Source organism: Danio aesculapii, chromosome 3 (assembly GCF_903798145.1).
Source record: "Danio aesculapii chromosome 3, fDanAes4.1, whole genome shotgun sequence".
Classification (NCBI taxonomy): Eukaryota; Metazoa; Chordata; class Actinopteri; order Cypriniformes; family Danionidae; genus Danio; species Danio aesculapii.
This window is the reverse complement of record NC_079437.1, coordinates 46,237,585-46,254,173: the sequence shown is the minus strand read 5'-3', so window position 1 is coordinate 46,254,173 and position 16,589 is coordinate 46,237,585. Positions and strand designations below refer to the sequence as shown.

Sequence of the window (16,589 nt, the reverse complement as noted above, 5' to 3'; positions counted from 1 at the left end):
ATCGATTATCAGAAATTTGTCATATTTATCTTATGATTTCTTGTGATGGGTTTAGTTATTTTCACCGGTGTTACCTTCTTTTATTGTGAAATGTGCTTTATAAATAAACTTGCCCTTGCTTTCAGCAGACATTTTTTAAAATGCATTTTCACGAAAATAGACACTGGTGTTAATTTTCTTGTTAGTAACCACTGAAGATCATCATGTTTCTCGCTGATGATCCATTTCTGTCACTGGTGTTACTTTTCCTTTCAGTGCAAAAAAAAAAAAAAAAAAAAAATCTAATGCTTTGTTTCTTAGACTTTACACACCTGAAACTTGTCTATAGCACTTGTTCACTGCTGCTCTTATAGTTGTGTAAATTGCTTCCTTGTCCTCATTTGGATAAAAGCGTCTGCTAAATGACTAAATGTAAATGTAAAAAAAAAAAAAAATATATATATATATATATATATATATATATATATATATATATATATATATATATATATATATATATATTCACAGCAAATGTATGGTTACAGAAAATCCCACATTTAACAAACCTGATTAAAATAAATTAAAAATAATCTCCTTATTTGTTCCATAGTCATTATCTTTTAGTAACTCTAACTACAGTACATGTGCTTAAAAAGTCAAGAAATAATTTTGAATGATTGCATAAAACCATTAATACTGGCAAAAATTAAATACATTTATTTCATTAATTTTCTTTTCGGCTTAGTCCCTTTATTAATCAGAGGTCGTCACAGCGGAATGAACCGCCAACTTATCCAGCATATGTTTAATGCAGCGGATGCCCTCCCAGCTGAAACCCATCACTGGGACATCATACACTCTTGCATTCACAAACATACACTATGGCCAATTTAGTTTATTCAATTCACCTATAGCGCATGTCTTTGAACTGTCATGTCACTGTGAACATGCCAACACGGGGAGAACAAGCAAACTCCACACATAAATGCCAACTGACCCAACCGGGGCTCGAACCAGCAACCTTCCTGCTGTAAAGCAATCGTGCTACCCACTGCGTCACCTTGACGCCCCAAACTGTAAATAAATATTCAAAAATATTTTTAAATCATTTAGCTGCCCTTCAGGTTTTTGGTAACGGATTAATGTGTCCTAAGTTGAAATATTAAAAAAGAAGTGCTCTTTTAGGGCTTCATTTCAACAATCTAGGCGCAAAATCTATAGCACAAGCGCAAAAGCATTAAGGGCGTGTCTGAATCCACTTTTGCTATATTAAGGATGGAAAAATAGGCTCTGCGCCACGGCACATGGTCTAATAGGGTTGTGGTTGTTCTCTTAATGAGTTATGGGTGTGTTTTGAGAATAAATCAGTCTCATCTTCCATTCCCTTTAAAAGGGGAATGGGAGACATTTGCTATTTACATGGCGGACTTTGTAAGTGGAAAAACTGAGCGCTTCACTAGCGAGGAAACAGTTAAACAGACTGTCTGCAGCGCGAGGATAAAGAATGAGCCTCCTCCAATCGGCATTTACTTTCTCTCTTTTGAGTCCACTGAAGACATCCATTAGCCTACACAATTCGTTTTGTTTGTTTAGCTCAAAGATTTATTTCAAAACTATTTCTAAATTCAGTTTTTATTGTAAGCGAGACGCACAACTAATACGATCTGTGCTGGGCTTTAGACCTGCTTTCAGTCTATTTTAATTCCTCAAAATAGCAACATGCCAACAATGCACCTTAACACACCTTTCTAGACCGGAACACCGATGAGTCTACAAAGTGGCGCAAATGTATTTGCTATTTAAACAACGTGGCACAAAACGGGAAAATTAAGATTGCTGGTCTGAAAGAAGCAACACATCAGGGCAAACATGTCTTGCGCCTTATTGCGCTGGGTGTATGATAGGGCCCTTAGACATTTTGCCTAACAAAAAGTCCATTTTTCTGTAGAATGACACAGATATCATAATTTTTAGAAGTGAAAATGTTTACCTCTGGCAGTTATATCTGACTGTTTACTTGTCTTAAACGGTTTGAAATGCATGTACAGTGAGTTAAGCTTGTTTTTAGTTTTTTTAAAATATTATTAAAGTAATAAAAACAAAAAAGCAAGGTCGTATTTAGCAACTACTGTAAATAACATTTCAAACATACTAATAACCCTTCATTTATTTGTTTGAATTCTACTAAAGATCTAAAATAAGCATCAGGAACTTTATTTTTGCAATATTACCAGAATTATATTTGTGTGATATTAATGATATTATTAACTGAAATGTGTTCAGATGCAAAAAAGACTTTAGCAATTTTTTTTCATACAAGATTCTATGAATAGATTAAGATCCAAAGAAGTTATGTAACACTACACTGACATCACAAACCCCCTTTTTTTGTCTTAACACATCAGCTGCCAGCTTTTTTTTCCACCGTCCCTCCCTCAGTGTAAGGGGGCTGGGCCGCACTAACAAAACTCTTTCAGGCACTTCATGCTTTTTCAGCATTCAGACTTAGCCTCATCTCAAGTTCAATAAACATTTTCACCTATAGTAGATGAAGTGAGGAGTGACTCTAATCTCCTTGTATCAACACAGAATACATCTGGAGACGTGTTTGAAGAAAGACAACTTCTGGAAACCCACACATACTTTTTTTTTGTATGGGAATGCTCTGGATCAAAACGTCTTTATTGTTTACTTTTTAATCCACAAGTCTCCGTCACTCTTTGACCATGAGGCGCACATATCTGCTTACTCTGGGTGAGTCCCGATTCACATCTTTTCAGGATTGAAAGTTTCCACTGATGAATGTTTAGACAGATGTTTATGTGGTTTCGCTAACTCTGATATTTCCCTGCCAACCACTGTGAAACGGCTGCCGTTTTAAAAATAGAGAAACATTAGAGGAAACTGCCACAGATAGGAAAATCTGATGTCACAATGGGGTGGTTTTGGTCTGAATTAGGGACTCTGGAAATCACCAGCTGCATGCGACTGATGAATGGAGAACAAACACAACATTGATTTGCCTCTTGGGTTCTTATAGTTTCAAGATGTTTAAGTGAAGTGAAAGTATGGTGGATTTCAGCATTAGGACATGATTTTGGAGAGGAGACTGAAGATTTAATGAATAAATTTTTATTAATTAGACAAAGAAGTGTATGTGTTATATTTTAACGTAATTAACACACTCAGCCTTCTCCCATACATGTGTAAGTCATTTCATACATACTGACTGGAGACTAAAATGGTGGAGGAGAGAAACTGTGTGACAGCTTATAAAATGCTGTTACAGTATATGGCAGTTAGATCCAAGATACTGTTGAAAAAGTTGCGCTGTATGAGTTCTTGTTGTATATTTGTATCATATGATAGTTAGGCAATATTACAGTAGTTATTAGATCACATGAGTGCAGGTTTGTCTTAAATAGCAAGAGTGTGAATGTGATAATTATTGTACAACTGGTCAGTATGTACATATTAGTTAGTAATCTTATATATTTATGGCGCAATATTCTCTTGTAATGATGAAAATATTAACTATGTAGTTGGCATGGTGGCTCAGTCATTAGCACTGTCGCCTCACAGCAAAAAGGTTGCTGGTTTGAGTCCCGGCTGGGCCAGTTGGCATTTCTGTATGGAGCTTGTGCGTGGGTTTCCTCTGGGTGCTCCGGCTTCCCCCACAGTCCAAAGACATGCAGTATAAATGAATTGGATGAACTAAATGTGTGTGTGTGTGTGTGTGTGTGTGTGTGTGTGTGTGTGTGTGTGTGTGTGTGTGTGTGCGTGTGCGTGTGTGTGTGTGTGTGTGTGTGTGAATGTGAGAGTGTTTGGGTGTTTCTTAGAACTCTGTTGCGGCTGGAAGGGCATCCGCTCTGTAAAACATAGGTCGGAATAGTTGGCTGTTCATTCCGCTGTGGCAACCTCTGATAAATAAGGGACTAAGCCAAAGGAAAATGAATGAATATTAACAATGAAGCCACAATGCTGAAAAAATCAGTCCTTTTTTGTTGTTTTTGAAGTAATAAATGACTAATTGGGCCCCATCGATTTCCTTTATTTATTTATTTAGCCAGTGGATCACATTGAAATAGGACTGTCTCTTCTTCCAGTGAGACCTGGTGAAGATGGCAGACAGCACATAAAGTTTCATATAAAAATGACAAAAAACAATACCACAAAATTACACCATTCATAAAAAGATCAGATCATAAAAACAATTACAAGTATCCTTTAAGATAATGTACAGAAGATGTATAAAAGTACTCAGAGTCGGAAGTGAGGCAAGATTGAGCTGAATTTGCAGGTCATTCCAAGCCCTAGGAGCATAAAAGGAAAAAGCATGTTTGCCAAGTTCTGACAATACCCTTGGGACTGTTAAACGAATACAGGAACCAGATCTAGTGTGTTGGTTACTTATGTGAAATGTTAGAAAATTAGAAAGATAGGATGGTAGTTTACCTAAGAGAGCCTTTAAAGTAAATAAGTACAAATGTAATTTTCTCCTTTGATATAGAGATAACCAGTGTAAGGAATCATACAAAATACAATGATGCGTCTGTGAGTCTGCGCCTGTGACAAAAGTGTATTGCTGCTTAATAAACAGGAACTAGTTTTCTAGTTTTAGAGTAGCGGCTACATGCTTATATACAGATATGGCTACTGAGAATGCACACACCTCCGCAGTAAAGTGTTAAAATACATAATCAGGTCATGTTGCTGTGCTATTTTGAGGCACCTGAAATAGGCCGCACTAGTCTAAAGCTAAGGGTGTGGTTTTTATTTATACATTAATTTATTTAATTATTTGTTTATTTAATAAAGCATGTTAGTGACATGACAAACGCATGTACATTGCTTATTACAGACACAGAGATGTGCAGCAACACACAAACATCTTTAAATATGCAAAATCAAAGGATTCAAATGTAAAAGATTGTTATTTTGTGCATGGATATAAAAACAACATCCTTCCATAAAGTCTTTACCTCTGGAGGTTTTTGTGAAATCCAGCTTGTCCTCGCATACAAGGGTTGTGGCTGGACGGGCATCCGCTGCGTAAAACATATGCTGGATAAGTTGGTGGTTCATTCCGCTGTGGCAACCTCAGATTAATAAAGGGACTAAGCCGAAAAGAAAATGAATTTGTATTTTCTAAATAATAATAGTAAATAAATCATTTTTGAGTCATTTAAAACCTGTGTGAATTTCTTTCTTGCTTTCTTTCTTGCTTTCTTTCTTGCTTTGTCTTTTTATTGCAAAACATAAAAAAATATTTTGAAGAATGTAGCAAACAGCTATTACATTTACATTTAGCTTTACATTTAAATATCAATTTAAATACAACTTCTGCTGTTAGAAAACATAAAAAGCATGGCTGTTGAAAAATGTTACATCATAAATTATATATTGAATCAAATTATCTCTTTCTAAAGCTACTTTTTGAAAATGTCATCTTGATGCTTTTCTATTTGTCTATTCTTTTCAACACAATAGTTCCATTAAAATTAAGTTTTTTTTTCTTGGGATTAATTCTCAGTCAAATGTAATGTGTAATCCTTTAGCTACATTGTGTAATTAATTCAATAAAAAAAAATTAATCAATTGGCAGCCCTATTCCAGATAGCAAAGACTCTTTATGAAATTTGCAGAGAATGAAATACAGACACACTAAAATCGCAATACACTTTGTGACCTCAGTGCACTGGGAAAATGATGTACTGTACAAATACCAGACATTTTCACTCATAAAATTAAATGAAAAAAATACTCTGATAACCTCTCTGAGACATAAAAATATTTTTACAATGTATGCAATGCTGTATAACTATGATGAGTGAGACTGTATGTCGTTTAGTTTGATGTTAACTTAGTTTAAAGTTAAAATATTTTTACAATGTATACAATGCAGTATAACTATGATGCGTGAGAAAGTGTGTCGTTTAGTTTGAAGTTAAGTCAGCTCAGTCAAAAATGTTATTTTGATTTACTGACCTTCATGCCAATCCAAGCCAATACAACTTGTTCTGTAAAGCACAAAATAAGATATTTTGAAGAATTTTGAAGAAACTTGGATATTTTGAAGAAACTATACCATTTCTAATTATCATTGACCTCAAATTATATGGAGCTTTTTGAGATATTTCACCAACGTATTCTAATTTTCTGTGAATTACCTCGTTAAAGTACAGTGAAGCCAAAATTATTAGCCCTCCTGTGAATTGTTTTTTTTTCTTCTTCAAATAATTCCCAATTTCTGTTTAACAGAACAGTATTTCCCATAGTATTATTTCTTCTGGAGAAAGTCTTATATATTTTATTTTGGCTAGAATAAAAGCAGTTTCTAATAAAAAATTAAAAAAACATTTTAGGGTTAATATTATTAGCCCCCTTAACCAATATATTTATATATATATATATATTTTGATTGTCAAAATAAAATCATTATAAAATGACTTGCCAAATTACCTTGATTAATCTAGTTGACCCTTTAAATTTTTCTTGAAGCTGTATAGAAGTGTCTTGAAAAACATTTAGTAAAATATTATTTACTGTCATCATGTCAAAGCTAAAAGAAATCAGTTATTAGAAATTAGTTAAAACTATTTTGTTTAGAAATGTGGTGAAAAAAAACTTTTCTTTCTGTTAAACAGAAATTGGGGGGAAATATCCAGGGGGGCTAATATTTCAGGAGGGCTAATAATTCTGACTTTAACTGTATTTGACAATGGAAAAATATTGGCGGAAACCAAATCAGGACAGGAAATCCAAGGTGTTTTCATGTGTCCACACAGCTGAGAGGCCCAGGATGACAGAACAGTGACAGTAAAAATTGAAAAAAAAATCTGTCAAGAGAAGAAAAACCATACATAAACCTTACAGTTAAACTGAAAAGAGGACAAACATAGTCCAAAAATAATTGTTTGTCTGGTTCTTACACAATGATAAGCAAGACCACGCCTTAGCTAACAGTACATGTGGTTGTGAAAAATATTGTTCCACTGTCAACAGTCATCTGTGTGACCCAGCCTGTGGTCAGAGTGTGTGACGGAGTGACTGCTGGTTCTCTAAGCCAACTCTGTATGTTACATCTGTACTGCAGAGCTCTGGAGACACACACACATACACACACACACACACACACACACTTCCTGACTCCTGGCTGTCATCGCAACGCAAACGTCATGAACAATGAGTGGAAACAGAAATGGCTGAATACAATTATTCTTTTCATTGATGTGTCTTCCAGGTTTAGTCCAATGTTCTTGAATGCTGTTATTCCTAGCAGACGTGTAGCAGTGATGGGTGATTAAATCAAGTTTTTTTTTTTGTTTTGTTTTTTGCAGAGTGTCTTATTTATAAGATTAGAATGAGGCAAAGCATGACTTGATTTAACATGCATGCTGTCTGAATGCTCAATGGAGCCACTGTTTATGATTTCAGAACTACTTGATGAGTGAACGTTGAATTGAAATTGAACACAGATTTATGTGCATAAAGATGCAATGACGTGTACTCTCTATTTGTGCTTACAGGTCTTCTGTTTGTACTGATAGAGGACATCATCATGCAGGACTGCTCGATTGGTTATAAAAAACAAAAAGGAAAGTGTATAGGTATGAAAAAAGGCTCAGCCATAATACATTCCTGAAAATCTTCGTTAATATTTTCTGACTACTATATCTCTCTTTTAAGGGCTTTGAGCAATGTTGGAGCTCAACAGGGTTTTACTTGGATTGTACATAAACAAATTATCAAAAAAATTATTTATCATTATTTTACCTGGATAGTCCCACTAAGATACAGAATCTCTTCTTCCAAGAGAGATTCTGAGATCCAGGAGAGATCCTGGCCAAATTGGCAACACTAAAAAATCACATTTAAGACAAATACAAACATATAAGACAAGCAAAAAGTGCTCTGTTCTCATAAAATTTATTTGAAAGACAAAAATAACAATAACAAATCAATCATAACAAGAAGTTCCCTTTAGTATAGACCATAAGAGCCTGTTTAAGAAATTTGGATTGTACTTGTGAATTGTACTTGTATAGTTACACATTATCGAAAAAAAAAAAAAAATATATATATATATATATATATATATATATATATATATATATATATATATATATATATATTAGTGCTGTCAAAATTAATGCGTTAACGCATGCGATTAATTTGAAATATTTAACGCGTGAAAAAATTCATGCAATTGACGCAGTTGCAGGTTTTTTTTAATTCCTGTTGTGGTCGACATGTGTTCAATTACGAATTGCCGTGAGATTGCGTTGCACTCTCAGCTCACATCATTCAAAAGAAAAGGTCCACATTATCCCCCGATAATGTCAACAGACTGGACTGTTTTAGCTGCTAGATGAATGTAAAGGAGGACTAAGCAAAATTGTTTCTACTTTATAATTAATGTTCTCAACTCATCAATACAACTTTACAATAAGTACAATTGTTTGTATTCAATACTTTATTATTATTATAATTTTCCAACTTCCATATTTGCAATGCCTGTATTTTGGCATTTTTTTGCAGTCCACTTAGTATCCAACATGGAAATATTTTTTTTTTTTTTATTGGCATTGATTGTTTTGAAACTCAAATGGCATTAACATGCCTGTGTTTTAATTTCTGTAATAAATATGGCTGTCAAGACAGGATCTTGATGGTTTATTGTGGGCATGTTGTTTACATGAAGAAGTCTGTGTTACAAGTTAAACAAAAATTCTAATAAACAATTATATTTTGAATTTAAATAGTTTTGAATTTAAATAGTTTTTGTCTATATATATATATATATATATATATATATATATATATATATATATATATATATATATAATTAAGATAATGTAGAAGTATATTGTACGGTAAATAACATAGCTGCAATGTAGAACTTATAGTAAAGAATTATGTACTGAAACATCACTCACTGATGAGTTTTAAATAAAAAGTGCATGATTATTCACACATTTTCTGTCATTGCTGTAGATGAAGATGAGTGTGAGCAGAAACTCATTTGTGGAGGAAATGCAAGCTGCTTCAACACTGTTGGTAGCTACTACTGTCAGTGTCACAAAGGGTTCATACCAGAGGGTACTAAACCAACTGTTAATTTCACACAAGCAGATGGGATTCAGTGCAAAGGTAAAGAAAGATTGGCATGCTACATTTCACATGACCAGCAGCAGAAACAGCATCTGAATCTGTTCGTCTCATTTCAGACATCAATGAATGTGTAGAGACTGATTGTGGCTCTAATGCAACATGTGTGAATACTGGAGGAGGTTATTATTGCACATGTGAATCTGGCTTCATTTCCAGCAGTGTAAACAATACATTTTTAGCAGGACTAGGAGTTCAGTGTGATGGTAAGAATTTTTTTTATGATCCATATTTTACATTGAACAGTGAATCAATTCATGACATACTAATATTTATTTTTACTCAAGAGGTATATGGATTTAAAATATCTCTTGAAATTCTTAGATTTTTAGTTTGATGTACGTTTTTAATGGTTTTCAATAAATAATAGCACAAAACAATCATCTATGGTTGCGTTAAATTTGCAGGTTTTTGATGACCAGCTTACATTTTGTGTTTTAATGTTACTCACTTGATATCTGTTATTGGCAAAACAGTAGATGTATTGATTACGGCAAAAAGAAAGTAAAAAATAAAACACATTACACACACATACAATATGTAATGGACATAATTTGTCTTAAGTTTAAGTTTATTAAATTTATAGAGCACAACAGATAGGGCCAAAGTGCTGTACATAAAAGTGCTGTGCATAAAATGCAAAATAAAACAATAAGAGTTGAAGAAAATACTAAAAGAACAAGTGAGTTTAAAGAAGAGATTTAAAAACAGGTAGAGGTGGCCATTCTGAGTTTTACAGGCGAATCATTCGAGTACACCCCCCACCCCCACCCCACCCCATCAGAGTTTCAGCCTTGAAGTAGGGATTACAAGATCTTAAACTTCTTAGAGGGTTATAAGGATGCAGGAGATTTGATGTTTACGCACCAAATTGTGGAGGCACTTAAACACAAACAGAAAAATTATAAACTCGATCCTGAAATGGATGAGAAGCCATTGGAGGGAGTGTAGGATGAGTGACATGATCATATTTGCGACCGTTTTTCAGGAATTTGGCTGCAGAATTCTGAAGCACTTGAAGTTGAGCTACCTGGGATTTAGAGATGCCATACAGTAGAGAATTACAGTAATCCAAGCATGAAGTTATAAAACCATGCATAACTGTCTTACGTAACTTTTCAGGCAAAAAGTGTTTTATTTTGGAGATACCTGACAAATTGCCTAAAACTTAAATATTGAACTCTGTTTTAGCAGATGGGCTAAAAAAGTCTTGGAGTAATTTAGAGTTTAAAAAATAGTTTGAAAGCCAAAGTTTGACCTCGTAAAGGCAGTACAGTAATGTAAGCAGAGCAGAAGGGTCGTTGCTTTTTAATGGCAGGTAGATCTGACAGTTCACTGTTTTTCAGTTACACACGACTCACAACAGGGAAACATCTGATCTGTCTGCTTACCAAACAAAATTGGCATATACCACCCCTATCTGATTTATTTATGAATATGAACGAGGCCTAAACTGATCTGAGCCATCCATAGAATGCATGTGGTTGTTTTTTCTGCTGTGCTTGATGTACATACAAATGATACAGAAACTACCAATACATGCGCTGGCTATTTCTACTGCACTGGACTGCATTTCCTTATTTGTAATAAAAAAAAACTTGTATATAGTCACACTAACACTTTAGATTTTTGACACCTAACTTGTTATCTGCATCCTGACTATTTTAAGTTATGATATAGTAACAAAGCCATTTATTTAGATGACAAGAGTACATCTTTTAAAAACAACAAGTATTTGCATTTACATTTCACTATGCAAAACTCCTCCATTGCACCATTAAGGAGTCGTGAGATGGTGTTTGGTGTCTGCATCATTTCCCACTGTTGCTTTTTCAATGATGTACACCTTGCATTGACATTGGATTATACAATCTGTCTGTTTACATGGCAGACAAAAGGCGCATATTCATTTAACATCAGATTCAATTACACATTTGACAGTGGTCTTGGGTGGGTTGTAACTGTGCAACAAGTGAGGTTAAATTTATAGTCGGGTCATTAAACGACACTCTTTAAAAAAATGGTCCTAATCAGTACCAAATTAGGCTTTTTCGGCTTAGCCATTAAAAAACATTTCAATATTAATAATAGTGTTGTATTTTAAAGGTCTTTATTTTTATGAGTTTTAGTTTTATTATCAGCGTTAGTTTTATAAATAATTTATTAATATCTGTCATTTGTAATTGTTATATTGTCTATGGCTACATTTAAATTTCTTGACATATTTTTTGACGTAGATGTATTGATTACGGTGAAAAGAAAGTTAAAACCATCCATACAATCCGTGTGGTGCTTGATAAACATATGACAGTCTGTGCTTAGTGAAGGGTTTTCAGTGACCCCTGTGAAAATTGTGCTTTAATAAATATGAACTTAAATAAAAGTGAATCTGAATTAATACTAAGGCAACTTGATGTGATGTATGTGACATACTGTATGTGCTATAGAAACAGCTGTAAAGTTGAATAAACACGACGTTTATTTAGTAAGCACACTTTATTCCGTTAATTCGCTCCTTTCACACACACAAGACCTCTTCAATCAACATTCTCCCGAAAACCCCGCCCCCGTGCGCTCCCCTCATTTGTAACCCGGATAACCTCCTTTCAGGTGAACAAACTAGAGAGAGAATAACATGTTAACAATCTCCCTATACTTTAAACAAAAAAAATTATTACTGTTACCAAAATAAATGAAAGTATACAGAGGTTTTGAATGAACAATTTCTCCCTCTTTTATGTTATAAATTATTATTATATATATTTTTAAGTGTCCTTAGCCCTTAACTTAGTGCTTTCAGTAGCACCATAATCCTTCACTGAGTACTTTCGATAACATTAGGGCTGATTCCCCTTTTTTTGTAAGACAGTCAGCAAGTTGAGTTTTTTTTGTCTGACCAGAGTACCTTCTTGATCCTTTTACTCTGCATGAGCTCCTTTATGCTGCTTATTTCCAGTCGAAGACGTTTCTCAGAGACCTGTTTTGTTGACTTAAGGGCATCAAACAGAGAGTGATTGTCTGTCACACAGATCAACGGAGGTGTATTCAGTTCAGCTTTTCCAGTAGTAAGTTCAGAAAAGAGAGTAGTCAGGAAAATGGCATTATCTATTCCATCTGACAGGGCCAGAGTTTACCCCGCCAGAGTGCTCCTCACTACACGTCTAATTTTCTTAGATTGCCAACAGAGAGGAGAAAACTTTCCTCCCTCTCCCATGAGACCGATCAATGTACCCCCTTGTGTGCCACCATCTGGGAGATTCCCAAGGGAATCTTCGCTGAAAACAACAAAGTTCAGAGCATCAACCAAATGTTGAAACTTGAGACTCACTTTTTTTAGATTTAAGCTTTCTAATGACCTTGTTTTTCTCGTGAATAGACTGGCCTGTGGCATACTTATATTTGATGCTAAACTGCATACATCAAACATAATGTCTGGACTGGTTTGTTTTGCAACCCACAGTATTTGTCCTATTTTTGACCTAATCTGCTCTTTCAGTCTCATTAAGGGAGGCGTCCCTCTGCACTGCACGTGCTGCTTGCAGCTGAATGGACTGTAGTTTTTCAATGTAACTATGCTGATGTACATGAACTACACTATTAATAGTAACAAAGTCCATTCCTACATAGCAGAAATGTTCATGTTCCTCACGTCCATTATGTAATGCAGACTTTAGTATGGGTATCACATTAGTTGAGAAATTCTGTGAGCCTGCCCTACATGACATGCGAGTACTCCAGTAACCTTACACTGTTCATCCAACCAGCAGAATACTGCTGGATCTACTTTAGACATTTTACTACCTGTACTCAACATGATTTCTTTCACTTTGTTGTACCAATACAATGATGCATCTGCAAGGCCATAAACACACTTGTTTAGTTTCGAAACATTTTCCTTTCCTACCTCAGGAGGGGGCGGACATAGATCTCTCTGGACAGCTGTATACCCTGCAAGAAAGCAGATTTGATGTCCATAGAATGGACTTGCCACTTGTTTTGACAGATTACAGCTAATAATAGCCTAAGACAGTCAGAAGCACAGGTTGGAGAATCTTTCTGCAACTCATGAACAGCTCTTAACAGCTCTTCAAAAACTCTGGCTACGAGTCTAGCTTTGGGCACAATACCGTTCTGAGTTTCTTTAAGACTACAGCATCTTCAACTTCCTTAAAAACATTGTTTTTGTACCAGTTAACTATTTCATCCTGTTTAGCAGCATCAAATGTCTTTTGTAATAAGCACATCAGTCTCACTATCAGTTGCTTCAATGTGAAGATTGTCAACACATGACATATCCACTGACTCCTTTTGCCCTTTACTCCAATCATGTAATATGTTGCAGATTAAACCAGTTTTTATATTTTCCAGAGGCTTTACTGGCTCTGCCTAAAACTTTGGCTCTCAATAAACTATCACTATTCTGTTTGGTAAATGTTACCAAACATACATGTCATCTGTGGGCCTAAGCTGCTTACGTAGTGCCCTTCTTATACGTTCAGAAGACTCTGCTTCTGTGAATGCTTTTCTAGAAGCGTGTAGAGCAGAAATGTGTTCTCCTAATTTAGCACTTACAGTGGTACCTTCTAAAGCAGGTAATTTATCAACTAAAACAGAAGGAAGGTTAGGATTTTGTTCAAACACTAATTGGTATGGACTGTAGCCATGTACATTCAACATACTGTTCTTAGCCATGAGGGCCCAGTCAAGAGCAGTGTGCCAGTCACATCCGTTTTCACGTTTGACCTTCAGGATGATCTCGGTAAGTGTTTGGTTATGTCTCTCTAGTAGTCCATTGCTCCAAGGACTGTATCCAGCTGTTGTTCTTATTTCGATGTTAAAGTTTTCAGCCATGTCTCTGATCTCTTGGTTGTTGAATTCTCCTCCATTATCACTGTACAGTTTTGGGGGGGCGCCATGAACACTAATCCAAGTGTGAATGAAGGAGTTGACAATTTCAGAAGACTTCTTTGTTTTAACAATACTTCCGGTGCTGAAAAGCGTGAAGTGGTCGATGATGTGAAGGTACCATACACTTGGTTCTAACTCGTGCAGATCCACCGCCACTGTCTCATTATATTCAGAAGCCATGGGCAATCCCACAACAACTCTTTGTCCTTATTTCCTGAACTGTGCATGAGCCTCTGTAGCCTCTCTGCTGATGCGTGACCAAACTGTTTATGGAGTTTCAGAAGGACTTTACGTTTTTCCTCAAGAGACATGCTTTCTGTCACTGTTAGAACTTCCTCTTCAGTTTGATCTTTTTCATTGTCTTTGCCTCTGATATCGACACAGTAATGTCCAGAACTAGTAAATTCAAGAGGAATGGATTGCTTAAACATCATTGCACTGTCCTTTTCCATTTCCAAAATGGTCCCTGCCATCTTCAGTGACATTTTACTCAGCAGAAGGGGAATGTCAACCTTGACAACTTCTGTGTCGATTAGGCATTTTGTCAGTCCTATTTTAGCAGGTAATTTCACATTTTTTGTGGAATATACCAAGTTCCCATCCAAAACGAAATGGTCTGCAACTGCGAGTTTCTGTTTGCATCAGCTGGTTTACTTGATCTTGAGTGAGGTCATCAATATAGTTTTCCAGCCATTTCTCCCCACACACAGTACGGGTACACACAGTGTCAATAATTGCTGATCCCAGTGATTCAGTCATGAATATATCTGCATCTGATATTGAGGCTTTGGTAAACAATGTTATGTTACATTCCTCAATGTTTGCATTTTCAATTATTTTAACTTGTTCAGTTTTCTTGTGAGGACAGTCTTTAGCCCAATGAAATGTAGACTGGCAAATAGCACATCTAGATCTCCTACCGTACTTATCTATTCTACTTATCCCAGGGAAGGGCTGCTTTGAATGTCCACTTTGACTCATTTCGTTCCGTTTTCCTATTCTTTGTTGTCTTTGTTCGGTGAAAAACGCCACATCCTGGTTCACTTGTATCCCGTTTGACGAGCCTGCTGCTTTTCCTCCGAAAATCCATTTTAGAGCCGACTTCATGGATAAAAATTTTAACTCCGTGCAGGCCGTCAGTGCTAGCTGTCTGTTTTTGTCGTCGAGACAGGCCGTGTCCAACAACTTAAAAGCCAGTACAGCGTCAGGAAGTGTCATATTATACCTTTTCATCCAATTGTATCGCTGTTCAAAATCAATTATGTAGTCCGCCATGGAAATCGAACTGTCCTTAGTTATTCCATCAAAATAAGAGTACGCTCCATACGCGCGATCCTTTTCTTCTTTTAAGAACACATCATCCAGCTTAGCCATCAGCGCTGCCATACCAGTATTACTGTCTAAATCCTCCGCAGATATTTCCATCGCTGTCTCACGGGCACGGCCTTCAAGCCCCAAGGCAACAGTGTGGGCTAGTTTGCTTTTGTCGAGTTCGGTAATCCGCGACCAGATATTAACTTCATTTTTCCAGCACTCATACGGCCTTGTTTCGTCAAACTTCGGCAGCACTTTATAACTGACTGCCAACATTCAACCATCCTCTGCTACCATGTAAAGTTGAATAAACACAACGTTAATTTAGTAAGCACACTTTATTCCGTTAATTCGCTCCTTTCACACACACAAGACCTCTTCAATTAATATTCTCCCAAAAACTCTGCCCCCGCGCACTCCACTCATTTGTAACCCGGATAACCTCCTTTCAGGTGAACAAAGTAGAGAGAGAATAACATGTTAACAACAGCTTCTGATTCTCTGTTCATCTCATTTCAGATATTGATAAGTGTGTGAATTACAGCATTAATTGTGGTCCAAATGCAGGATGTGTCAATAATAATGTAGGTTATGCCTGCGTATGTAGAACTGGCTACATTCCCAACAATGGAAAGGAGACGTTTATTGTGGGACAAGGAGTTCATTGTGTTGGTGAGAGCACATTAGAGTTTAGATATGTTTGGCAATTTATTGTGGAACATAGCTTGCAATCTAACGTGATCATTTTCTCTTGACATCTTTTTGATTAATATCTGTGAATTAAAGACAGAAATAAATGTAATGATCCCAGTTTTTGTGGGAAAAAATGATACAGATACCAGTACCATTTCTACTACACTGAGCTGCATTTCCTGATTTTCAATCATTTGTAATAAAAATATTATATATAGTCACATTATCACTTCAGATTTTTGATACCTAATGTGTTATCTCCATCCTGACAATTTTTATTCATTCATTCATTTTCTTTTCGGCTTAGTCCCTTTATTAATCTGGGGTCGCCACAGCGGAATGAACCGTCAACTTATCCAGCACATTTTTACGCAGCGGATGCCCTTCCAGCTGCAACCCATCTCTGGGAAACATCCACACACTCATTCACACTCATACACTACGGAAAATTTAGCCTACCCAATTCACCTGTACCACATGTCTTTGGACTGTGGGGGAAACCGGACCACCCAGAGGAAACCCAC

The 16,589-nt window shown here is 35.9% G+C and overlaps 1 protein-coding gene across 5 annotated transcripts in view; it reads left to right on the top strand.

Moving 5' to 3' along the window:
• Positions 1 to 2,475: 2,475 nt before the first annotated feature.
• The window catches only part of LOC130221583 (adhesion G protein-coupled receptor E5), a 39,595-nt gene continuing 25,481 nt past the window's right edge, over positions 2,476 to 16,589 (top strand). For 4 of the 5 annotated variants that reach the window (XR_008836288.1, XR_008836287.1, XR_008836286.1 and 1 more), the window contains exons 1-4: positions 2,476 to 2,733; positions 7,509 to 7,589; positions 8,977 to 9,132; positions 9,210 to 9,356. Coding sequence is in view for 2 of the 5 variants with exons in the window: in XM_056454127.1 (XP_056310102.1) it covers positions 2,706 to 2,733; positions 7,509 to 7,589; positions 8,977 to 9,132; positions 9,210 to 9,356 (412 nt within the window). In the remaining 3 variants the exon portion in view is untranslated. The remainder of the gene's footprint in view (positions 2,734 to 7,508; positions 7,590 to 8,976; positions 9,133 to 9,209; positions 9,357 to 16,589) is intronic. The other variant, XM_056454128.1, reaches the window with a different exon arrangement.